Source organism: Sorex araneus, chromosome 2, assembly GCF_027595985.1.
Source record: "Sorex araneus isolate mSorAra2 chromosome 2, mSorAra2.pri, whole genome shotgun sequence".
Lineage (NCBI taxonomy): Eukaryota > Metazoa > Chordata > Mammalia > Eulipotyphla > Soricidae > Sorex > Sorex araneus.
This window is the reverse complement of record NC_073303.1, coordinates 77,817,081-77,844,534: the sequence shown is the minus strand read 5'-3', so window position 1 is coordinate 77,844,534 and position 27,454 is coordinate 77,817,081. Positions and strand designations below refer to the sequence as shown.

At 41.7% G+C, this 27,454-nt stretch overlaps 1 protein-coding gene across 2 annotated transcripts in view; it reads right to left on the bottom strand.

Annotated features, from left to right (window-relative positions):
• SLCO5A1 (solute carrier organic anion transporter family member 5A1) overlaps nucleotides 1-27,454 on the bottom strand; it is a 161,341-nt gene that overhangs the window by 93,948 nt on the left and 39,939 nt on the right. For both annotated transcript variants that reach the window (XM_004602403.2, XM_004602404.2), the window contains exon 2: nucleotides 6,125-6,257. In XM_004602403.2, coding sequence (XP_004602460.2) covers nucleotides 6,125-6,257 — 133 coding nt within the window. The remainder of the gene's footprint in view (nucleotides 1-6,124; nucleotides 6,258-27,454) is intronic.

Sequence of the window (27,454 nt, the reverse complement as noted above, 5' to 3'; positions counted from 1 at the left end):
TGTCATCCCTACACATAATCAGGTTTAGAGATGTAAGTAATTTACAAGAAAGGCAAGAAAGCACACCATTAATCATCAGATCATATGGAATCAACTATGAGTATTATAAAATTTAACAGGAGGAAAATCAAGGTGGATCAGAAATTGTCAAGGAAGTCAATTTGAATTAAACAGAATTCTGTTGGTTTGTCATTACCCCATTTGAAGCTCCCATGCTGCTGACACTAAGAAACACAGCACAGAACTTTAGAGCTTCTAAGTCCATCTTTCTCCCATCCTGTCATCTTTATCAACATGTTGTCATCAGTTAAAACCAAAATGTAATCAACATTCTAGCACTAATGTCAAATTCAACCCAGTAGGAATATAGATCAACTGCAAAATGAGAATTCATTTCTTTTTAAAAAATTTTCCATTAAAGTACTTTCAAGTGCTAAAAGCTTATTGGATTATTTCTAGAATCAGTCATTAATAACCCAGTGTGCCATTTTAATGATATTTTAAATTATATCAAATAAAAATTTTAAGGCAATCAAATAAAGGGCCTTGAGGAGACTGCTCAGTCCAGACTACTAACAACCTCAATTATTCAGAATAGAATCATGACCCCAGTGCCTGTTACACATGCGGTACTCAAAATTTTTTCCTTAATATGGGGCTGGAGCAATAGCACAGCAGGTAGGGTGTTTGCCTTGCACTCAGCCAACCCAGGTTCAAGTCCCAGTGGCACACAAACCAATCTTGGAAACCAGCGGCTTTTGGCAGAAATGCATCTGGACTGTGCATTAAACTATGGCGCCATGCCACCCCATTTCGGCACGGTGGCCTCCATCTTTCAGAGCCTATTGGACAGCCAGGTATAAGCCTGCAGTGACGAGACACGTGGGGCCTCACGGGATGGGGGGTGAAACTGGCCTTCCTCCCTGCCCCAGTGAGACCCCAAGTTTCCACCCACAAACGGCTCCTCCCGCTCCTGAACAGACATGATCCCAGAGGCACACAAACCAATCTCGGAACCCAGCGGCTTTTGGCAGAAATCCCTACAGACCTAATTATTGGCCGCACGACATCATATGCTTTACATAGTCAGCAATAGAAAACAAATTATCTAATGATGGCTTTTTGGCAGGTCTAATTGTTGGGGGGAAATTCCAAATAATAATGGTGGGTCTTTTGTCGAAATATTGAATGTGATCAAAGTGGAGAGAGAGTAAAGTGGAAATCATCTGCCACACAGGCGGGGGGGGAGGGGGGTATACTGGGATTCTTGGTGTTGGAAAATTTGCACTGGTGAAGGGATGGGTGTTTGATCACTGAATGACTAGACTTATACTTAAAAGCTTTGTAACTGTTCTCACGGTGATTCAATTAAAAAAATTTTTTTAATTAAAAATGAGCATCTACTCATCTTGACTCTCTGCAAAAAAAAAAAGAAATGTGCATTCGAGTCCTTTGGTCCTTCTCAGTTCTTAAAACCTCTCATGCACAGGCATGAGTGCCAGAGAGGCAGGTCAAGTGGCAGCACACATGACTTATTTGTAGGAGACCCCGAGTTTGATCCTTACAGCCCACAACCATCAACTTCACACACACCCAGAACTACTGGGTATGCCCCCCACAATAGGGACCAAAAAATGAAAAGGCAGGAAGTTAGTGTAAGGGATAATTCTTGGGTTGCCGTTTCAGATATCTCTGATTTTTATCCTATTTTTACTAACTACTGATCCAAAATCTTGGGGAAATTATTTCACTTTTCTGGAATGACTTTTTTTTCCATAAAAAGGGGGAGTGCATTATAAGACAATGTATATAATATGCCTAATAAAATGCCTCTAATTATGATAGCATCATTTGTATTTTTATTTTCCTAGATCTACACTCAAGCCCCACTCAGAGGCAGTGACTTAAAACTAGATGCTAGCATTGAAAACACACCAACCCAACAGAGAGATAAATCAAGGAGCCAGCCGCAGCACAAGTTTTGCATGAGGAAAGTCTGGGTTTGGTCCCCTGAGCACCTCCAGAAGGGACCCCTGAGCACAGAGCTAGAAATAGCCCCTGAGCATCTCTAGGTATAAGCCCAAAAGCAAATGAAAAGAAAACTCCATGCTGATAATACTTCAAACTGAGATATAAAAGCAGAAGAATTGTAGCTAATGAACAAAAACAACATACACTTTTTCAATCATCTCAAAATGGCAAATTAACCCACATTCTTCAATGGCCTCTGGTAATATTTAGATTACACATGGCACCATGATGTTGACAGAGAGAACCCTAGGTGGGGGCAGAAAGATCAAAAGACGTGCATGCAGGAGGCCCAGTTTAAATCTCCGGCACCATACTAAGTACTGCCAGGTATAACCAAAGAGACAAAGAATAAAAGGCAAGAAAAACTTAGACAAGGTGAGTTAGACAACAAAGTGTATATTGTTTTGTTTGGAAATGACACATGTATAACTGAGACCTATAATTGAAAAGCCAGGATCCCAAGTCACTTTCAGGAACTTTACTCAGAGACTGTGTATGTGGAATGGAGGGACTTGAGTGTCATTCAAGTATGCCGATTGTGAAACCATCCTCCCAAAATGTATACACGATTATTAAGCAAAGGTACATCAATAAAAGTTTCATTTAAAAGGTGTCCTCTGCTCTGCACTCAGTTTCTTAATACAGTTATCACTAACTATTGACTTTAGACAAGTTTTTTATTTACTGTGTGTCAATTTCCTCATCTACAAACTGGATACACTGGTGACTGTGTATGGCTTTCATGAGATTTAAATGAAAATGTATTATACCACATAGCTGCATTTTTTTTTTAAATTGAATCACCATGAGATACAGTTACAAAGCTTTCATGTTTGGGGCCAGAGCGATAGCACAGCGGGTAGGGCGTTTGCCTTGCACGCGGCCGACTCGGGTTCGATCCCCGGCATCCCATATGGTCCCCCATGCACTGCCAGGAGTAATTCCTGAGTGCAAAACCAGGAGTAACCCCTGAGCAATCGCTGGGAAAAAAAAAGCTTTCATGTTTGAGTTTCAGTCATACAATGATCGACCACCCAACCACCCATCCCTCCACCAGTGCACATTTTCTACTACCAATATTGCCAGTATCCCTCCCCCACCCCCGTTCCGATCCTCACCCTGCCTCTATCTCTGGCAGACAATTTCCCATACACTCTCTCTCTACTTTTGGGAAATATGGCTTGCAATATAGATACTGAGAGGCTATCACATTTGGTCCTTCATCTATTTTCCATAGCTGCATTCTTAGTCCCAACTACAACCTTATCATTTCTAAACAGACTGTTGTTATTGCAACCTCTATCATTTGGAAAATATTGAGCCATGAAAAGAAAAGTACTGAGCATTGATCAAATTCAAAGCATTGAAGGACATCTGCACAGACTGTGTGGGAAGAACTATTAAAGCTCTATGTAGATAAGAAAAACAAAAGTAGAAGCAACAAATATGCATGTATAGATAGTTTCCTCACAATATTGTGAAGTAATACTATAGACTTCATTTTTAGGGATTTTAAAAAAAGAACTAAAATAGAGAGAGTTTAAGTAACGTCTCCAAGATCACATAGCTATTATGTGGCAGACTGGTATTTAAACCAAGGGAATATAGCTCAAGGTCTACACTCAGACTTTCTCCACTTTGCCACCCATTGGACAGCTTGGTTTACTAGAAAACTTTTAAATGACAGCATCCAGAAGCTCCTGTTTCCTTTTTCTTTCCTGCCCCTGAATTCGTCCTCCTCACCTTGCTCTCTCCCTTTTGGTCATGAATAGCTAGATAAAACACAAAGAATATATAGTATGTTCATAAATATACCTGAATAATCTAATTTTCTGAGAAGTAAAATAGAATCCCCTAATCTGATTATTTTGCGAACTGCAATTAAAAAGGTAATAGAGACCAGAGACTATACTATTGGTCAATAAATTCAAAATTCCTTTGATAGTTACTCCCTTAATGCTGATAAGGGAGTTTATTCTTCATGTGATTTGGAAATTCTACCAAGTCAGATTCATCTAAATCTTCCATTCTTGGGGCTGGAGCAATAGTACAGCGGGTAAGGCATTTGCCTTGCACGCGGCTGACCCGGGTTCAATTCCCAGCATCCCATATGGTTCTCTGAGCACTGACAGTGGTGATTCCTGAGTGCAGAGCCAGGAGTAACCCCTGTGCATTTCCAGATGTGACCCAAAAAGAAAAAAAAATAAATCTTCCATTCTTAAAGAACAGTACTTATAATAGTAAGTGTATATAACAATTAATAACTGCTGATTTGTGTTTAGTGGATTAGGGAAGGATGTTAGGACCACACTCTAGAGTGCTCAGGGGTTATTCCTAGAAGTACTGGGGGACCATATTTAGAGTCAGGGATTCAAACTAGCGTTGGCTCTCTGCAAGGCAAGCACCTTAGCTGCTGTACTATCTCTCCAGCCCAACAATTAATGTATTCTAACTGCTTTGAAAGTAGTAGTAAATACTAGTTCTATGACCCTCAGAGTTGTGAGACAATTACATTACAATGAAACACAAATGAAATGCACTCTTCAGTGAGAGAGAAAGAGGAGAAGAAGAAGAAAAGCACCTGCTATAAAGGCAGGCAGGGGGTGGGGGATGGAGGGTGATTTGAGGGAACCTGGGGACACTGGTGCTGGGACATGTACACTGGTAAATGTTGGAATACTGTATGACTGAAATCCAATCATGAATAGCTTTGTAAGGGTATATCTCACAGAGATTCAAAAACAAAGTTTTTAAAAAATTATTGAATATAAAATTTGAATATAAAGACTTGAATATAAAATTTGAAACCATAAAAAATAGAAATGCACTCTTCAGAAAGTAATTATTTCTAATTTAGCTTTTTTTTTTTTTTTTTTTTTTGCAGTGCTGGGGATACAACCAGAGGCTCATACCTACAAGACAGGCTCTCAATCAGAGCCACACCCCGACCCTCAATTTTGAATACTTTCTTGAATAAGTGTGCTCTTCATTATGAAATGAAAATTTCTTCTCAACACATACCATTTATTAATCCAGGTTTCGTGATGCTGGAATGCCAATACTTTCGGTTAGTGCTTGCAACCATGAAGCTATAACTAACTGTGTTGGGACTGAGGAATATAAAGAACTCAAAGACAGCACTGCTATTTTGGATAAACAAGCAACCATCCAAAGTTGGAGCTCGCACAATTTAGCAAGACAATTAGGGACAAGCAGGTGGAGAGAAAGCAGCTAATTTCCCAGCATACAGGGGGGAAAGAAACTGTTACCCAGTGACAAGATTCACTAGAAGTGTGAGGCCGGAACAGTTGGGCTAGATTTGGAAGTGGGGGTAGAAGGGTGACAAAGTAAGAAACAGAAATATAGTAAGGAGCAAACTGGAAAGAAGGTCTTTCCTTAAGACACAGGGAAGTTCATGAAAGCTAGGATTAAAACTCACAGCCAAGTCCTCACACAGCCGTATCCACCTTCTCTCCCACTCTGCTCCACAGGAAACAGTCCTAAAAAAACATGGTCAGTTCTGCCCAAACCCTTTCTATAAGTTTCCTTCTGCTTCTATAACCATCTCAAACCACTGGTGGCCTTCAACAGTATAAATGTTAGAGTCCTGGAGGTTACACGTTAAAACAGCATGTCAAGGTCATATTGCTTAGGATGGACAGAAACCCACTTTCTTGCCTTTCCTAACTCCATCTGTGTCTATTGACTTATGGTTTCTTCCTCCATCTTCAAAACATACCACTGCAACCTCTGCTTCAGTCATCCTCGCTCCTTCTCTTTCTCTGACCCTCCTCTCTCCCTCTATCCTTTACATGTGACTGTACTGGGTCTCCCAGGTCGACAGGGATAATCACCCCATCTCAGATGGTTAACCCAGCCGTATCTTCAAAGTCCCTTCAGTCATGCAACAGGGAACTGGAACATGGACAGCTTAAGAGGGGAATTTTTCTACCTCTCCCCAACTTCCTGATGACTTTGAACTACTCTTGATCTTTCCATTGGGAAATTCATACTTTTACGTCACAATAACTCACAGTAGTTGACAATAAGGTTAGTGATAAGTGAAGTGACAACTCTAGTAAAGAACTCTTACCAGTTTCCAATGAAACGCGGGTCACTCTGGTCAAGATGAACAGGATTTCTGGGATCAACATAAAAGCCAATAAGAAGTCCACCTAACAGATAGCCCGCTGCAGGGCCGAGGGCTCCCATGACGTACATGATGGCTGAGAAAAGAGAAGGGGAAATGTGAAATCTACCAACGTGTCATTTTTGTTTCCATCACAAATTTCAATTAGACCATGCATATGTCACAGCTAACTCCAGCTAAAATTTCTGAAAAGAGAGAACTTTTAGCGACTGCATTTAAGATTGGTATTCGGGTTTTTAGTCGTGTCCTTGCTTAAACTGTTGCTTATGGCCCTCTTTGAATGTCAGGAGCACTTTTCAATGGCTCTGTTTCCTTCTTTGTTGTTTATTTTTTAGTAGAAGGGCTCAGGCCCCATCTCACAGTCACTAAATTTAAATGTCTGCAAACACAGATCTAGCTCATTAATGAGGTAACCACTGAACAACAGAGAAGCTCAAAGGACATGCTCAGAAGAAAGAGAAAACAAGTAGATGTCATTCATACATACCGCTGAAAGAGTCTAAATCGTTCATTGACGGAATTGGAGGCCAGATTTTACCGAGAAACAAGAATTGACTAACTTGGCAAAGCTGTCTTTGTAGCATCAAATCACTAATATATTTCAAGTCAGCACTTCAAACTCAAAGACCTTGGGGCTGGAGTTATCACAGCGGGTAGGGCGTTTGCCTTGCACTCGGCCGACCCAGGTTCAAATCCCAGCATCCCATATGATCCCCTAAGCACCGCCAGGGGTGATTCCTGAGTGCATGAGCCAGGAGTGACCCCTGTGCATTGTTGGGTGTGATCCAAAAAGCAAAAAAAAAAAAAAAAAAAAAAAAAAAAACAAATTCAAAGACCTTGCAACACATTTGTTATATTAATTGAGGGACCTTACTTAGAGATTACTCAGTATCCTTAAATTGCATGAGAAGGTCCAAAAGGAAAGCTGCAATCCACACCTGATTTAAAAAATAATCTTTTGTTCATGCATTCATTTTTATTTTAGAGGGGGCCCACACTTGGCAGTTCTTGGAGGCTAACTCTAGCTCTGGGCTCCAAGGCAGTCCTGGGGGACCATGTGGTGCCAGGCATGAACCCCAGCCCCCTGCATGCAAAGCATCCGCACCAACCCACTGAATTATCTCTCTGGTCCTAGAAAATAATCTTTCCAAGCGCAAGTCTAGAGGAAGGTGGGCTGGGGGTCATACTGTCAGCAGAGAAGAGGTGTCACTCTACCCCAAAACTCCAGCCCTCCCAAAGAGCTTATAGGAAAAATTGTAGCACTGTCATCCCATTATTCATCAATTTGCTCCATCGGGCACCAGTAATGTCTCCATTATGAGACTTGCTGTTACTGTTTTTGGCATATAGAATGCGCCATGGGTAGCTTGCCAGGCTCTACCGTGGGGGCAGGATACTCTTCGGTAGCTTGCAGGGATCTCTGAAAGGGATGGAGGAATAGAACCCGGGTCGACCACATGCAAGGTAAATGCCCTACTCCCTGTGCTATTGCTCCAGGTGATAAATTTAAAAATTAAAAAGAAAAAATTAGAAAGGAAAAATTAAAAAGAAAAAACTCTTCATTCCTTTGTATTGTTTTCACTGCTGTGATTTGCATCTTTTAATAAAAAATAATTTGACATTTTAATTTTTATGTTAAGGTAGAATATAAAATTCCTTGTAGATTATTTAAATGTAAAAACTCTAGTCATATTCCAAACCCATTTATTTTTGTCACCTTGGAACCCAGTGATTTAGGATCAAATAAACACTTCTAAGGTAGTCCCAAAGACAGGGCAAACTAACACACTCCACAATTAGGTGGGACCCATTTCCACTTGCTGTCGTGCATTTTCATCCCTGAGTTGGTGAGCCCGCAATCTCTTTTCTGTAAAACTTTATTCACCACAAAGCAAAGCGGAATAATCAGAGTAGCTTCACCTGACTTTAATATCTTCTGCTAAAATAAAACTTTAAATCATCTTTTAAAATTTTGTTTAAGGCACCGTGATTTACAGTCGTGTGAACAACATTCCAACATCACACGAGGCGCCAGAGAGGAGTTCCCGCCACCACTGTCTCAGCGCCCGCCCCCGCCGCCCCCGAAACAGCCTCCACTTCTGCAGGCCTGTTCTCACTCACTTTGAATAATCTTGTACCTTCTGTTACTTACAACGACAGACCATCCTTTAACACCTGTTCTCACTTCAGACTACTCCGTAGGAGAAAGGACAGTGTTTATTTCTTTTTTAGACTCATCTGTTTGGAACAATAAGACATTACGTTCACTGACTTCTCCATCTGTGTTTGGAAAAGGAAGATGGTCCAACGGGGCAATTAATTGAGGTTCTTTGGGAAAAATAAGTTTACTAAAATGAAATTAGAGGGGCTGGAGCAATAGCACAGCGGGTAGGGCGTTTGCCTTGCACGCGGCCGACCTGGGTTCGATTCCCAGCATCCCATATGGTCCCCTGAGCACCATCAGGAGTAATTCCTGAGTGCAGAGCCAGGAGCAACTCCTATGCATCGCCAGGTGTGACCCAAAAAGAAAAAAAATGTAATTAGAATTTTGATAAATCCTTTGTTAATGAGCCTAAAGAGAAGTGTAGAATAGAAAGTATTTTTTTTTTTAGTTCCACTTCATATGCATATGAAGATAAAATTCCCGTTTACACCTTCAGGCAAACCAGCACCATTTACAACTTAAAGCTGAAATGAGGCCAAAATGTGACTTGAGTCATCTTCCCCAAATAGTTCTGGCATGAAAGAGACTATCTTACACACATAGACCAGGAAAGGAGTATTTCCGCCCTGCTGTATATGGCCAGGGCACTCAAGCGCGGAGTCTTGGGATGCCAAGAAATGATGCGCCAGTTGCATGTTGGCAAGACTTTGAGAGTGGGCTGAGAATGGAAAAACAATTAAATAACATTTACAAGAATACCTTAACTATAAACTACACAGATCAAGCTTTTAATGCTATGTTGTTGGAAATAGTCTTTTTATTAGGACGCCAACACCTCTAAATATAGCAAAATTAAATTATTTTCAGTAACTTATTTTATTTCAGTAACTTATTTTATTTGTTACTGAAAATCAAATTATTCTCAGTAACAAAATATGCATGTATATGTATATGTACATATATGTGAGCCAACCTATATGCATGCCTTTCCATAGAGACAAACTATAGGCTATCCTATGTAACTCTACTAAATATATTAAAAGATGTTTACATATTTATAAATATGCATCACTTTATTTATATATATTTATGAACACATTGACATGGTCTCAGAGTATCTCCCGGAGTGATCCATTGGTCCCTGAGCATGGCTTTCAAGGATCAAAACAAAAAAATCAATTAAATTTAATTTAGATTTCTTTTTAAAGTCACAGACTCTTGGGTTTGGAGAGATGATAATATAGCTGGTAAGGAGCTTGCTGTGCATGCAGCCAATCCAGGTTCTATCCCCAACACCCCATAAGGGCACTCAAGCCTGCCATGTATGATCCCTGAGCTGAGAGCCAAGAGGAAGCCCTGAGCACTGCCAGTTGTGGCCCACACAGCTAAATATGTGTGTGTGTGTGTGTGTGTATGGATTATATTATATATTTATGGCACAGACTCTAAACTCCTGGATTCAAATTACAGCTCTAATTTTTTTACTTTTGCAAGTCATTTAACAGCCCTAAGTCCCAGTTTTTTTTCCATTGTGATGATAAAAGTACTTGTTCATAGGTAGTTTCAGGCATTCAATGAATTCATTCTTGTAAAATATGTGGAAAGGCCAGCACAATGGTGAGAATATGCTGACTTAGAGGCTATAATTAGTATTTTATACTTACTGGTGCACATAGTTTGTGATTGGGCGAGGAAGACAGTGAATAAATATTTATGGGTGGATTATAATCTCTGCTAACCACAGCTTTGGTTTCTATATCCAGATGCTTTGGCATTGAAGGGTGGGCCCTGGAGGGATCACCCCTCCCAGATGAGCCAACCTCACGCTAACAACCCACAAGAGAGTGGAGTTTCAAGTACAAAGGAGCCTATTCACAGCCCACAGCCAGCAGGCTCACACTGGCTGCACCACGCCTCGGTCCTTCTCCAATAATCACACCAGGGCACCTGACCCCCAGGGCACCACCACCACCACCACTACACACACACACACACACACACACACACACACACACACACACACACACACACACACACACACGCCATGAGGGGAGAGTAATCCAAGAGAACAGATATCTGAACCTCACTGGCTGTGGTGCATAACTCAAGCAACCCCTTATTATACAAAAATTATTTCAAAACTCCAAAATGGGATCAGCCATATGACATAAACTTCCCTGAGTCTTAGAAATGGAGGCACCGTCTCGAAGTCAGCAAAGATTCTAATATCATATAGATAATCTCCTTTCTGTCTTTGTTCCTCAAATGGTTGGATTTGGCTCCACAAGATGAGAGCAGAGATCACTCACCCTTTTGGGCACTCCGTCATGATACCATGAGAACAAGCAGCAAGACTTTCAAGCTAAGATTGAGGGGCTGGAGAGATAGCTGGGGAGACACTCGCCTTGCACGCTGACTGAAGTTCAATCCTTTGGCACCCCCGTATGATCTCCCCAACACCGCCAGGAGTGATTCCTGAGCACAGAACAAGGAGTAAGCCCTGAGCACAACTGGGTGTGGTCAAGAAACCCAAAAGAGAAAAGCAACTAAGATTGAGAATCCTGCAAAAATAACTATCTTTCAAGGCTCACTGTGTAAATACAAGCACCGGAAATACAATGTGGTCCAGAAAAGCCTAATGATGCAGTGTAGCTAGCTGGGCAAGAATATAGAAGAGGGGCTGGAGTGATAGCACAGCGGGTAGGGCGTTTGCCTTGCACGTGGCCGACCCGGGTTCTAATCCCAGCATCCCATATGGTCCCCTGAGCACCGCCAGGGGTAATTCCTGAGTGAAGAGCCAGGAGTAACCCCTGTGCATCGCCGGGTGTGACCCAAAAACCAAAAAAAAAAAAAAAAAAAAAGAATATAGAAGAGCCTTCACGAAAAAGATGATTTCCGGCACAGCCAGCAAGGCTGGAAGGAAGGACTCTAGGACAAGGCCACCCCACCTTCCACCAAGGACAAAAGCAGGCAAGCTTGCGAGCGCATGGCCGGCTGGAAGAAAGACCCACCCATCTTGCACTGGGAAGGAAGCAGAGTGACAGTCCCACTCCAGTCCCATCCAAGGGCCCAGCTGCGTGCATGCTGTCCACCCCGCTTCTCTGAGAAAATGGACATAGTTGGCAGCTTCACACTGGCTTCCTCACCATTTGGTGGCATTTGGGAATGGCTTTGCTATGGTTCTCCACAGGCTGTAGGGCAGCAAGTCCTAGATACGGGCCTGGGAATAGGAAGCCTGCACTTGCTTCTTTTTTTTTTTTTTTTTGTCTGCTTTTTCTTTGGGTCACACCCGGCAATGCACAGAGGTTACACTTGTCCTGGCTTTGCACCCAGGAATTATCCCTGGCGGTACTCGGGGGACCATATGGGGTGCTGGGAATAGAACCTGGGTCAACAGTGTGCAAGGCAAACACCCTACCCAATGTGCTATTGCTCCAGCCCCTGCACTTGCTTCTTGCCCACTTTTCTTTCCCTCTTTCTCTCTAACAGTCAAAATTCAGGGAATTCAGTCCAAAACGCAGGGGACCACACCAAGTGCGGCCTCTCCTTTCACCTCTTTCCTGTTGTTTCAGTTCTTAAGAGTATAAAAGATCCCCTTTCTCTACCTCTTTCTTGTGGGGAGATTTCAGTGAAAGGGTCATTATTTCCTTTCTTCAAGTTCCCTTTGAATTCTTTAGTGATAAAGCCACTACATGATAGATAGATGAATGAATAGATAGGTAGATTGATAGATAGTTAGATAGATAGATAGATAGATAGACAGATAGATAGATAGATAGATAGGTAGGTAGATAGATATAGATATTTTGTCTCTTAAAGTTTAGCCCTCCTTTTGAAGTGGTTTATTCTGATTATGTCACTTTCACTTTCAACCCTGCACTGAGAGAGGATGAAATTCCACGTATTCCGAGGATATAAAGTGGCAGCCTATTGAAAAATAGAAAAATATCAGTTAAAGCCGGGGGGAAAAAATGCACATTTACAATTAGTAGATATAAGACATAGACCTATGTATTAAAATTATAAAACATCTGGGGCTGGAGCAATAGCACAGCGGGGAGGGCGTTTGCCTTGCACGCGGCCAACCCGGGTTCGAATCCCAGCATCCCATATGGTCCCCCAAGCACCGCCAGGAGTAATTCCTGAGTGCATGAGCCAGGAGTGACCCCTGTGCATCGCCGGGTGTGACCCCAAAAAAAAAAATTATAAAACATCATCTAAAAAGGAACAAAATTCTTGTGTCAATCCACAAAATAAAAAGTCACTACCTCCTGCTGGGAGCAGCCATCTTTTCTTTGGGCCTGCCCAGTTTCTTGGCCCCTCCTCTGGGGAAGAACTCCATTTTAATTTGGGAAGCACCACACACATTGCACAGTCCAGGTGGCCTTTCCCACTGGGGTCCCACTCTCCATGATTCATCCAGAGGCAGGTGGCCAACCCAGACCAGTTGGATACCCTTCTTCCTGAACTAGCTTCCCCCAGATCCCTTGTGACTCATGCACTTCTTCCAGATTTCTGCTCTAATATCACCTCTCAGAGGAGCCAGAGCTTATTACATATCTAAGCAGTCCAAACCTTTCGTTATGACACCAGCACAATCGACTTCTCTTTTTCTCCCTCCTTCCCTCCCTCCCTTCCTTCCTTTCTTCTTCTTCCTGGCACTGTGATTTCCAATACTGTCATTGCGATGTTTTCAGCCACACAGTAAGCAGCCTCCGCACCACTGACTCTGGGTTTCCTCCTCTATTGTCACTGGCCATAGGCTTCTTTCTACTCCATGCGAGAGAAATCATTCCATATTTGTCCTTCTCCCTCTAACTCAGTATACTCAGCATAATACCTCCCTATGCCACCTGAGTTGCAGTGAATTGCAGGATTTCATCTTTTTTTTTAATACTGAGTACTATTCCATTGTGTGTATATTCCACAACTTCTTTATCTACTGGACACTTGTTGGACACTTGGCTTATTTTTTTAACTCTTGGAGACATCACTGCAATGAACATAGGAAGGCACAAAAACCTTTCCGGATCATTTTTTTGTGTGTGTGTTTTTGAGTACCTGCCAAGAAGCGGAATTGCTGGGTCCTATGGAAGCACAATTTAAATATTTTTAAAATACTCTATATTTGATTTTCCATAGAGACTGAGCCAAATGACCATCCCACCAACAATAGGTGCCAGTTCCATGAGAACAGGACTGCTATTGCTATTCGTTTTTAACTGGGGTCTATCACGGTCTAAGACTGCTGATTATAAGTAATGATAAATGTTGAAAAGACTGAGGATGAATTTTGAGTCCATAACGAAACAACAGAAGCAGCTGAAGCGGAGAGCCCTTGGTATCCTGCAGAGTCAGAGGGTCATTCCCACTCGTGCTCCCAGCTCCCAGGGCAGCCCTGCCCCTGCTTTGATGTCTACCCACCTTCCCCACTCAGCACTCGCTTGGCGGAGCGGATTCCTGGACTTACTCTCTCCAGAGCCTGGACTCATACCCCCACACTCCAGCCCTGACGCATCCTCTGCCCACCTCCCCACAGCTCACCGCCCTCCCCGGCAGGCTGCCAGAGACCTGCGCCTCTGTGGCTGGCCAGGATCTGCCACGTCCTCTCAGCTGCACTCGGTCTCGTCATTTATCAGCCTCTCTTTCCACATTTGCCCTCTCTTTCTCACTGCTCAGGGCCTACTGCTTCCCCCACGCTCCTCTGGCTTAGGACCCACGGTCTTCTCGGCACCAGGTGGCCAGGAATCTTGCTGGGAACTGGTGCTGACCCGGTTTAGGTTACAAGTACTATTTACGCTCAGTCTCAGGGCCTGGGATCACACCCAGGACACTCCTGCAGACCAACACTTCATGGACGTGCCTGAGAGTCCCCAACGACTCGGCCTGCTCCGGAACTCAGTGCTAGAAGGTCACCTTTTGTGGTATTTTTGGTGACATGGTGACTGCGGTGGACAGCAAAGCAAGCCACACTTCAGAGCTGCCACACCGCCTCTGGTCCGCCTTACGTAAGTCTTGAAAATTGGCCAAGGTACGACAGCTCCACGGCACTACAGTTTAACATGGTATTTCCTCGCTCATTCACAAGCACAGACAAATAAAAAAGACCTTTGATCTCTGTTATTTTGAGTAGCAATTTTTTTTTTCTCATTTCGGTGACTCAGTAATTTTGGCACAGGCTTGACAGCCAAAGAACAGCTGCCACAGCATCAGGGAATCGTCTACCACTTTTATTAAAACAGCCAGGGAGCATCTTAGGTCAGCAGGAGAAAGGCAAGGGATTACGTAGGTTCAGAGTAAGTTTCCTCCGAACAAGCAAGGGTTTGGGCAAGCAAAGAGTTTAAATTCACATCTTCTTTTAGAAATAGCTTCAAAGTCGATTTCTAAAGGGGAAAACAAAGGTATATATAGAAGCAGTGAACTGCATTTAAATAATGCCAGACATATGGGGTGAGAGGTGAGGGTGTTCAAATACTGTGGCTTTAAAACATCAAATTGGCCGCCAGGAAGTAATCCCTGTCTACAGATGCAACTGGATCCTCAAGTAGGACCACAAGGACAGCTGCTAAGAAAGCATGAAAAAAAACTTAGCTAAGGAGCTGGGAGATACTATAGTGATTAAAGCATGTACCTAACATGCAACAGATGCTGGATTCGATCTCCAGCATCACATGGCCTTGAGTATCACCGGGTGCAGCCCTGGAAGCCCTTAGTGACAGTGGAAGAGCCCTGAAAAGAGCCAGACTTGATCCTTAGCACCAGGGGCCTGAGCAACAATGTGCATCCATGGGCCCAAGTGCTGAACCAGCAGCCCAGCAGGGAGGTACTGCCGGGATGGACTCTAGACAGGGCTCCCTGAGCACTGCTTCAGAGCCTCTCCCCAAATAAAAACCTTAGTTTAAAATATTTATTTTTTCATTAATTTATTTTTTACTTGGGGACCATACCCAGTGGTGCTCAGGACTTACTCCTGGATCAGTGCTCAGGAATTACTCCTGAAGGTGTTCAGGGGACCATGTGAGGTGCCAGGGATTGAACCCAGGTTGACTGGGTGCAAGGCAAGTACCCTACTTGCTGTTCTATCACTGAAAGCAATATATCTCAGATTGAGATGCAGGCAAATCTCCAAGACAGAGAATACTGAGTAATTGTGATATTTGAACTTCCTTTATGACTTCCCCATAGTTCACCTTTATCAAATTGAATAAAAATATTAATGAGAAAAAAAAAGAGGACTTCCTGGGCTACAGCCTATGGTGCTTGGGGGTCACTGACACTGTGATGAGGAGTAGCCACCTCCAGCAGTGCTTGCGGGGACCATGAAGTGCCAGAAACTAAATCCAAGGTTTCTTCCTACAGAGCACGTGCACCAACCCTTGGAACCATCTCCCTAAACCCAGTCAAAAAATAAATAAACAAAAATGGAGGACCAATTTCTAGTTTTTGAAGGACTGTCCATATTGTTTTCCAGAAAGGCTGGACCAGTTGGCATTCCCACCAACAGTGAAGGAGTGTCCCTTTTTCCCCACATCCACACCAGCACTAGTTGCTTTTGTTCTTTTAAATGTGTGCCAGAGTATCATGCTAAGTGAAATGAGTCAGAAAGAGAGGGACAGACATAGAAGGACTGCACTAATTTGTGGAGTATAGAATAACATCACATGAGGCTGACACCCAAGGACAGTAGATACAAGGGCCAGGAGGATTGCCCCATAGCTGGAAGCCTGCTTCATGAGAGGAGGGGAGAAGGCAGATGGAATAGAGAAGGGATCATTAGGAAAATTATGGCTGGAGGAACCAGTTGGGATGGGAGATGCATGCAGAAAGTAGATAATGGACCAAGCAAGATGACCTCTCAGTGTCTGTGTTGCAAGCCATAATGCCCAAAAGTAGAGAGAGAGTATGGGGAATATTGTCTGCCATGAAGGCAGGGGGAGGGTGGGAAAGGGGGGGTATACCCGGGATATTGGTGGTGAAGAATGTGCACTGGTGGAGGGATGGGTGTTTGATCATAGTGAGACTGTAACCCAAACATGAAAGCTTGCAACTATCTCACGGTGATTCAATAAAATTTAAAAAAACACATTTTTTTAAGTTACAAAAAAAAAAAAAAATAGAGGACCAGAGAAATAGCTCAGTGGGCAGAGCTAATATGACATGTTTTTTTCATATACCAGGACCCAAGGCAGAACAGCACCACCTGTTTCCCCCGGGCCACCCCAACTACCTCAGGTTATAGACCTAGAAGCATCCCCGAACACTGGGTGTGACCCTGGTGGTCCCCAGTACTGTGGAGCTGGAGCAGTTCTGCATCCTCAGGCTCTAGTTCTGAACAGCCTATCCTGTTAGCTGAGTGTCACTGGAAGTCCTCCCTGAGCACAGCTTGGGGAGCTCCCCAAAATATTTTAACATGTCTTCTAAAATGAGTATGTTAGTTCAGCTACTAAATAATTCAAATATGACATTTGCTTGCAAACCTAAAAATACTTATGTAAACTAGAAGGAAGCCTTTGTTTTATTTACTCGTGCCTCTAAACCTCCACCTGTTAGGGTACCAAGAAACATAGTGAGAACTCAGTAAACCTCCAGTGAAAGAGGCTATAATGTTTATAGATCAACACTCCAATTTAAGAATAAATAAATAAATAAAATAAAATATGGGAAAAAAATTTTAAGTATATCTGCCCACTACTTCATGATGGTTGTGTGCAGACTGAATGACAATAATAAATCAGGGGTCAGCTTTACTAACCAAATCTGGTTAACAAAGTAGTGTTTGTTTTGGATTCATTTCTCCAGAATTAATAATGTCACAAAAATTCATTTTATGGGTATATACTCCAAGTTATATTTTAGTGGAACTACAATTCATAGTGAAGCAAATGATATCAAGCTTTACTGTTTGTTGACTTCCATAAACTGCACCAAGCACTTTGTGTCTTTCATGCTATTCACACTGACAACTTAATGGAGGAAAAAAATCATAAGGTAAGAAAATCAAGGTCCTAAGAAACTGAAATCAGCAATTAGTAAGTGGTGATACCAAAATTAGAACTTGAATCTACTGAAAACCAAAAGCTACCCCCCTTCCCTTCAGGAACACAAGTCTCCAATACTGAAAGAAAGCAAAAGTCCAATTATAAGAAATGTGCCAATCTCTACTACTGAAGAACTGTAACCTATAAGAGCTGAAAATCTCAAAATAATTTTAGAGTCATTAGTAGCAGAGATCTTTAAAGTATTTTTTATGAAAAAGATGGGAATCTAAATGAGAAACTTAGATTCTCATCTCAAGGTTTATCACTAATTGGTTGCCATAAGGATGGCAGAGAAATGTACATTATTTGAAAAATACATTTGGAATATGTTGCATGACATTTACTTCTGTAATTACAGTGAAGACTCAGAAGAGTGTACCAGCTGTTAAGAGCTGATTAAATTTATCTCCTGGGAAGGAAAAGTTACTTCCAGGAAGCACCTTCGAGGTAAACAGCCATAGGTACCATACAATTCATCTGCTTTCCAGACACTAGGAGACACATAATTCCCAAAAGAAAGCTTCAGATTGGAGAAAAAGTACAGAGGCGACGGAATTTACCTTGCCAACTCTGGTTAGAATCCCTGGCACATATGATCCCCTAAGAACCACCAGTGATGTGGAGCATAGAACCAGGAATAGAACCTGAGCACTGCTAGGTGTATTAACAGCCCTCCACCCAACCCACCCAAAAAGAGAAAACTCTTCTTGAAAAGTCTGAAGAAACTCTTCAGCATACATGGAATAATGTCACGTGCAAATGTTTGGGTAGTCCTTGGTATTCTGGTGCCATCCATTTGGATTTTATAGACATTCAGGTGACATAAACCTTTTTTTTTTGCATGACCTTTTGTATTTTCCATTTTAAATATTACCTTCCATTCCCCATCATTCCACAGGAATAAGTTTTTGTCCAGTATGATACTTTGCACTAGAGCTCATCATAAAGCTTATTTCTATCAAAATAAAAATGTTAGCAATAAAAATATTCAATAATGTCAGAAACACGACGACTAAGAGATAACACTGGTCAGTTGTTTGTGTAAAACACTGTGCAGTGCCTTTATATACATGTCCTCACTCTTTACAACAATCTTGAAGAGTAGGCACTTTTGTTCCAATATAAAGCATTTCTTTTGTAACCACCACATAGATGAAATAGAATCAGTTCATTGGAATTACAAATAGATAATCTTTGACTTCTTATTATCTAACAATAACAAAGATGACATACACAAGCAGTTTTACTAATTTTCAGACATCTAAACTTTTTTGCATACAAGAACATAAGCTTAGAAGCGTAGAATAAATTCTCACTTGGAAAGCTGATCAATTGTCTACTTTTATGATGAAAAAGTATGACTGACTGAATTAATATCAGAAATTTTAATAAGACTAACGTTTGATGAGCAGTTAGGCAAGGAAAAGATACAAAGGAATCCTAATAGGAAAGTAAGACATAGAATTATTGCTATTATTTGTAGGTACCACAATAATATAAAAGTCAAAAATGGTAGAAACAAGGGTCAGGAGGATTAGTCCATGGTTGGAAGCCTGACTCAAGTGCTGGAGAAGAAGGCAGTTGGGATAGAGAAGGGACCACTATGAAAAAGATAGTTGGAAATGATCACTCTGGATAAGAACTGGTTACTGAAAATAGTAAAGGAACAAACATGATAACATCTCAGTATCTGTATTGCAAATCCCAAAAGGAGAGAGAGAGACAGAGACAGAGAGAGAGACAGAGAGAGAGAGAAGTAAAGTGCCTGCCATAGAGACAGGGTAGGGGTGGGAGGGATGGTGGGAGGGAAACTGGGAACACTGGAAACAAACACTGGTGGAGGGATGGGTGTTGGAACATTGTATGACTGAAACCCAATCATGAACAGCTTTGTAACTATGTATCTCTCAATGATTCAATTTTTAAAAAATTAAGTCATAAAAACAACACCAACACACACACACACACACACACACACACACACACACACACACACACACACACACCCCACTAGAAACCAAAAAAAATTAAGTAAAGTGGAAGGATACAAAACCAACATGCAAAAAAATGCTTTTAGGGCCAGGAAGCTGAATCAAAAGACTAGAACTCATGCTCTGCATGTGGGAGCCCTGGGTTTGCTCCTCAGTACCATATAGTCCCTCAGTTATGGGAGTGCATCTGTACACAGCCAGTGTGGCCCCAAAACAATCAAATAGACTGCATCCCTACTGTAGACAAGCAGTGAAGTAAAGGTAAGAGAAATGAAGAAAAGAATCACGTTTGCAAAAAGGATAAAAATACATGGAGAAATACAAGGTACTAAAATTAACGAAGGATATTAAAAGGTCTACCCTGAAATTATAAGACATCGCTAAAAGAAATAAAAGACCAAAGAGGGGCTGGAGTGATAGCACAGCGGGTAGGGCGTTTGCCTTGCACTCGGCCAACCTGGGTTCGTTCCCAGCATCCTATATGATCCCAGAATCCCATATGATCCCCTCAAGCACTGCAAGGAGTAATTCCTGAGTGCAGAGCCAGGAGTAACCCCTTTGCATCGCTGGGTGTGACCCCCCCACCAAAAAAAAGCAAAAAAAAAAAAAAAAGACCAAAATAAATGGAAAGATATCCCAAGATTATTGATCGTAGGTTTAAATATTGCTTAAAAGTTAAATGTGAGGTGATTTTGCACTAAGTGAAACAAGTTAAAGTGAAAGGCAATTACTGAATAAGATTTCTCTGATATGTAGGATAAAATAACGCAAACAAACAAATCACAGCAAAAATAACAGACTCTGAGAAATATGGAATTATAAGATGGAGGGCAAAGGAGTGGAAGGAAAGAAAAAGAGGGACAAATTAATCACAGGCATGGCCCTAACAACCCTGGAGCGATCCCTGGCATTCCAGAAGGTCCCCCCAAGACAGCCAGGAATGATCCCTGAGCACAGAGTTAGTAGTCAGCTCTAGCACCACTAGGTATGACCCCAACCACCATCCCCCCATATAATAATAATAAAACTTTGGCTTGTGTTGAAGCTCATATTCATATAAGGTTGTGAAACTGTGACTGCAAAATGTACACACTGTTTTAAACCAATCATAAATCAATCTTTTAAAATACAAAGAATAGAATAGAATGCATAATGAGACACAACAAAAAGTGATGCTCAATATCCTAAGGACAATTATGTTCAATAATCAAGTGGTCCTAAGAAGCACTGATGTCTTACAGGTCTCTGTCAGAGAATGGCTCCTTGACCTTGGACAAGGTACTTAATCCTGGTAGACATGCTTCCTCATCTATAAATAGGGAGCCATTATTCATCTACTTTGAGAGGATAAATGAAATAATACATATAAAATCTTTACCACTTACCAAGTACTCAGTCAAAGTCACTACAACAATTATCATTATTACTCTGTCATTAAACTTAACTTCATGGTTAAAATTTATTCTGAGATAATAAAGTATCTTCTGGGCCACTAAAGGGCCTCAGTGGCCGCTGGAGGTATTATAATTTTCAGAAGAGTTATCTTAGAGATGTTTTTGTGAGTTTTCTATGCTAAATTTTAAGTTTTACTGGTATACTCTATCAAATTTACAAAGACATTTCTAGAGTAATCCTATTACTTATAGAGCATTCGTTCTAAGACCTGACTAGAGATAATATAGCTATTATGTAATATTTAAGAGTTCAGAATGGAAAGTTAATATACTTCTAAAAATATCAAAGAAACTAGTATATAAAATGTCAACTGTGATCATCAAAAATGGCTTTTTGTTCTAATTCTCTCATTCCTTTTCGGAGTTCTACATTTTCGATAGAGGATGGTCTGAATAAATAGCATCATTTAATATGTGGCAACTCTTTCACATTTTAGTCCATTCTCAGTGGAACAGATTTATCACTGTCTTATAAAACCTCATGATCCATCCAATACTTAAATTTTCAACTTTTTCCAAGAAGTTTTACCAAAAGCAAGCTGAGGGAAAAAAACAACAAACAGATATTACTAAGAACTAAGAAGTTGCAGCAATACACAGCCAACTGGGCCAGAGGGTTCAATGCTAGAGTTCTGTTCCAGTCCTAAGAACATTTTTAAAAATAAAAATGCTCAGCTGTGCTTAGCAGGTTTCAATGCTCAAACTACAATATTTAACGAATATTATACACCAAGTTTTCATCAGTGCCATGCATCCTTGCAAGTCAGCTAACATATTCCTGCAATGCTACTGATTTAGTAAGGACTCTTTGAAGCAATTGAATATTGATTTTACTCAAAAAGTTAACCTTCTTTATGAGTTACCAATCATATGCACAAATACACATACAAAAGAAAGGAGAGCTAAGTTACATTTCTGATGATGTGGATAATATCAAAAAATTTACCTATCTACATCCTAGTTTCCTAAATTATGGTTTTTTTGACCCCACATGAGGTCATAAAACTGAACACAGGGGCCACAAAAAAATGGCAAAAATAAAAGGTTTCTTAATACACAAAAATCCAAAAATAATTCCAAAATAACTACATAAAGGATCCAAGGTGTTTCTGAGAGCATTTGGCCTTGTTCCATTTGTCAAGCAAAAAGGAGTCACAAGTGAAAAAATTATGTTTATTTTAAGTCTTAGGCAAAGGTGTGAATTAATATTTTTGATTACTTAAATGGCCTGAAAAAAATCAAAGTTTTGACTGTCTCACTGTGAAAAAAATAACTACCCACTCAGTCTAAGAGAAAATATTTTGGGATCTATTTTTCTGATATGATTGGGAAAAAGAGTGAAGATCATCTAGCGTGGATGGATAAATGGATGAATGGATGAATGAATGGATGGAAAGACAGAGGTGATTGATAACAGACATAAATGTAAATATAGTAAATACAGTTCTTAGTCAGGAGAGCCCTGACTAAGAGAGACTTCCTTCAGATATCTACCTATTATTTTATACCGCATCATTATCATTATCATTATCATATCCAACCACTAGCCCAAAGAATGCCATTAGCTTCACAAATAGCCCTCATCATGAGCATCTGCCTATGCACCACTGTAATTAATCAAAGTTGTGGGTGTTGGATGATCACATGAATTCAAGTCCACAATCCCTCGATCCAATCCTGTGGAAGGCTATGTCTTAGAATGAAGAACTTTCCACAGTTTACACAAGTAAAAAGGATGAGAACTGCTATATAATATGCTAGAGTCTAGAATGGCACAATAAAAGCAAGCACACAAACATTTTTGAAAACTAATGATACTGATGAAAATTTATACTGCATCTGGTTTTAAAATTAGATCCCTATAAGAGCAGGTCTAGTTTCCTGGGGTGAAATGAGGTACAAAACTACCAAAAGTTAGACTTGCCCTTTCAAGCCTGTGTTCTGCCTTAAACAGGTATCTTTGCCTGCTTTCTTGCTTTTTTCCACTCTGGAGAAGCTCATGTTCTCTTTTGAACACGTATTCCTCTCTTTCTCCACCCTACCCCCTTGACATTTTTCTAAGTGGATGTTGTTCAATAAAAACTAACTTGCTTCACTAAAAAAGAAAAAAAAAGTTAGTTTTCAACAAAAGTTGGATTTCAATGTTCTTAAAATGCAGAAGCAATAGAAGTAGCAGCAGCAGCATAAACAAAAAAAAATATTTATTGTTGCCATTGTGGTTTATATAATAATTGTCATATGTTATAATAACTGTTATTATCAGAACTGGCATATGAGAGCAGATGTCAGGCACCAGTTATGCATCCTCTCATTTAATCTCCCCAACAACTTTGAGGTCAAAACTATTATAGAGATGGTGTCTTACTCAAGCCTATTAAATAACAGCCTCCTAAATCATGGATTAAGCTCAATATTGTTGCTAGTCTTTATTTGATCATCTTTCTCTTCTTGAACACTACTTTTACCTGTCCTTAATCATAGTAATTTAATACTATTAGAGACCAACAGAGCAAGCTCAGGGGTAGATCTAGAAGAGGGTGGGGGGGCAGAAATCACATTTTTTCAGTTATTTCAGAGGATTCAGGTAGCCACACAATCAACTCAAGTTCTCACTAGCTCTGTTCCAATAGCCAAAATTATATGTTCCACTCTTTACAGTTTTGCATCTTGCAGTGAATTTCTGTGTGCTCATCCCATAATTATGAAATTTGTGTTTATTTTAACTATCATTTCAAAAGAAAAACTTGGGGGTGGGCAGTGAGATAGTGCCGGGGTTAAGGTGCTTCTCTTGCATGTGGCTGACACCGGTTTAATCTCCAGGCACCATTGGCAGCACTCCCCAAGCACAGAGCCTGGAGTAATGCTAGAGCACCATCAAATGTGTCCCAAATCCAAAACTCCTCCCCCAAAATTTGACTACAAGAATCAAAGGCAATGTCATGTGAGCACCACAGCCAAGTATATATATGAGCCAAAGCAAATGGGGTGGAGAGGCAGGCAGGGGGAGGAGGGAACAAGATGAAAAGGAAGGGAAGTGTGAATAAGCAATAAAAGACTATGAAAGGACTCAAAACGTTCACACTGGATTGGACAGTGATTTGCTGAGTCTGAAACTAACATCCAAAGTGCAACTCCCATTACTTGCCTTAGGTCACTGTAAGCATAAGCAGCTTCAGCAATCCAGACTTCCTCACTGTTTACTCCACATTTACCCTAGTTAATTTAGATTATTCCTCATCCAGACCCTGCCAGCTCAGCTTGCAAATTGCTGGCCTACATTCTAGCTTGTGGGATTTTTAGAAACATGATTCTGTAAGAGTCACAAACACTGGAATGTATGAGTCTGAAGTGGTTGTGATAATAACCCCTTGCACCTTCAGTGAACAGTTCACGCTCACCGTCCTGATAGACACTGATTACAGGTGTAATTATCATTTTCAAGATTCATTTATTTTTAAACAATCAATTAGAAACTAAAACAATGTGGTATATGATTATTTTGTTCCTGAAATAAGATGCTTCCCTGCTGTGCGTGTTAATTACAGCATAAAGGAAGCATTCCAATGAAAATCAAAATCTAAAATTATGTTAGCATAAATATAAAAGTCTTTGCTGTAGAAAGTATCTTAGGATGGGTTTCCCCAAACTCTGGGACAGTTATTTGAATACAAGGAGTTTCATAATAAGAATTAGGCATGGGAGGGCCGGAGCCATCATAGCGGGTAGGTTGTTTGCCTTGCACGTGGCTGACCCAGGTTCAATCCCCAGCACTCAGTTTGATCCCCGGCACTCCATATGGTCCCTGAGGCACCGCCAGGAGTAATTCCTGAGTGGAGACCCAGGAGTAACCCCTGAGCATCGCTGGGTGTGACTCCCAAAAAAAAGCAAAAAAAAAAAAAAAAAAGAGAGAATTAGTCATGGGGCCATCAGAAACTAAAATGGCCAGGACAGAGGCCTAGCATGTGCCTGAATCAGCTCAACTTTTGGCCTCACATGGTCCTTCAAGCATCACCAGGCACAGCCCTAGAGGCCCTCAAGCACCACCCAGGTGGTCTGGTAAATATCCACTACCACAGCATCTTTGGACTCTCATAAATCTCTATCCTTGAACCCTGCTAAATCTCATTACCACAACATCCTTGGACCCTGGTAAATCTCCATTACCACAATATATTTGGACCCACACACCGAACTTCCAACCCAACTAGCCAAGAATTAACAATGGGGAGCTGCGTGTCCTGAGCATCTCTGAGGGCCCTCCCCAAAGCAGGAATACATGTGTATTGAGTTTAGGGGTCCTACAGTGTTGATTAATCTAAATACTATCAGACTCTGAAATATTTTTAGATGCAGACTTTTTTTTCTTTTTGAATCACACCTGGCGATGCACAGGGGTTATTCCTGACTTTGCACTTAGGAATTACTCCTGGTGGTGCTCAGGGGACCATATGGGATGCTGGGAATCAAACCTAGGTTGGCCGCATGCAAGACAAACACCCTACCCGCTGTGCTATCACTTCAGCCCCTTAGACACAGATCTTTAATCAATACGATAATCTATTTCAGGATAATGTGTGTGCCCATATCACGTGTGTATACTATTTTCAAGTCATAGAAATCCTTGAACATGATTTAAGAGGGAAGAGGTAGGTGTCAGGTGATCTGGTTAACTCACTTGATCCTCTTAAATATCACCCAACAAAGGCATGGCTAGTCAAAGAAATAATGGAAATGGCTGGTGATAGGAAACAGTACGATTTCAAAGGGAGCATTGGCCACGTAACTTCCTGCTTCTTTGTGGGGAAGAGGGTGAACACCAGCAACACTCGGGCTTATTTTTGGCTGTGTGCTCAGGGTCATTCCCTTAGGGGCTCAGGGACAATATGTGGAGCCAAGGATCAAAGCTGAGCTGTCCACACGCAAGGGAAGTGCCTTACCCACTGAACTAACTCCCCTGCCCGCAGTAACTTCCTCCTTGACCTCTCGCCTGTACCCAAAGTGCAGATAGGAAGTAGCATTTCTCACCCACCAGGAAAGCCAAGTGGGCAGCAAGCCTTGGGATGTGGGCCTGAAGATGCAGGCCCCGGAGCCCAGCCACAGACTACAGGGCATTAGTTATAGATCAGGAGGACAGTGGTGGACATCCAGAGATAGAACACTCGTGGAACCAGCATGGACTATGAAGCACAGAACCAGCAAGAGACAAGTGTGGGCCAAGAACTACATCCATGGTGAACCAGAGCAGAACCAGCATGAGGCCCGGACATAGGACACTGGGAACCTGAAACTACTTTCAGATGAGACAGAGGAGAAAGACGAGGGAGAGAAAGGGAAAGAAAGAGGAGAGAAGGAGAAAAGGGAGAGGGGAGGGACAGATGGGGAAGGAGAGAATGAGAGTAGTCCAGTGTCGCTTCCTTAACTTATAAGGACCAGTTCTACTGATTCAAGTTCCAATCCTTTTGATCTCATTCATAAGATTAAATTAAGTCCTCAAAGATTTTATCTCCAAACGAAGTCACACAGGAATTACCGTTGAACATGAATGGGGGCGGTGTGTGTGTGTGTGTGTGTGTGTGTGTGTGTGTGTGTGTGTGTGTGTGTATGTTAGAGAGAAGAAGGAGGAGGAGGAGGAAGAGGAGGAGGAGGAGGAGGAAGAGGAAGAGGAGGAGAACAAAAACAAGAAGAACAAGAAGAAAGAAGAAAGGAGGATCGAGCTGAATCGATAGCACAGCAGGCAGGGCGTTTGCAGAGGAGGAGGAGGAGGAGAAGGAGGACCAGGAGGAGGAGGAGGAGAAGAATTCAATCCCTAATGGGAGGGTTCATTTTGATCCCTTATTGCTAAGTTACAGTTATTAAAAATTGGACTGGAGGGGCTGGAGCAATAGCACAGCGAGTAGGACGTTTGCCTTGCAAGTAGCCAACCCAGGTTCAATTCCCAGCATCCCATATCATCCCCCAAGCACTGCCAGGAGTAATTCCTGAGTGCATGAGCCAGAAGTAACCCCTGTGCAATGCCGAATGGGAGCCAAAAAGCAAAAAAAAAAAAAAAAAAAGGAGTGGAAGGGCCAGGTGGGCTAGCGCTGTGATTTAGAGCACCTGCCTTGCAAGAGTATGGTCACGAGTTCAAATTCCCAATGTCCCACACACCCCAGATACGATCCTGACTGCTCTCTGTAATCCCCAGCAGGGCATGCAGACTCTGGCAACACTGCAGCCATGTGAGTGAGAGCACCAGAAAAGGAGTTAAAACCCCAGGGGGACCCCAATTAAAGGGAGGTATTAGCACCACAGCTAGGAAGTATGACCTCTGGCCAGCACTACAGCAACGGCCAGCGAGAAGCACAAGCCTAGTGCATCTCAGCTAAAAGTGTGACCCAGGAGAGCTTGTGGGCAAGCCCTGCAGCCTGATGAGTGAGCTCCCAGGAAGCACTCCAGACAGTTAAACACGCGGGCAGCCCCCAGGCATCGCTGCGACAATAAAGGCAAGGGGGAGAGGGGAGGCGATGCTATAAATGCTCTGAGTTCAGCTGAAGAAAATGTGATTCATAGCAAATACTCAATAGATTAAAATACATGTGAGATCTAATTTCATCCAAGTCTGGCGTGTTCAGCCTGGATACATCTCC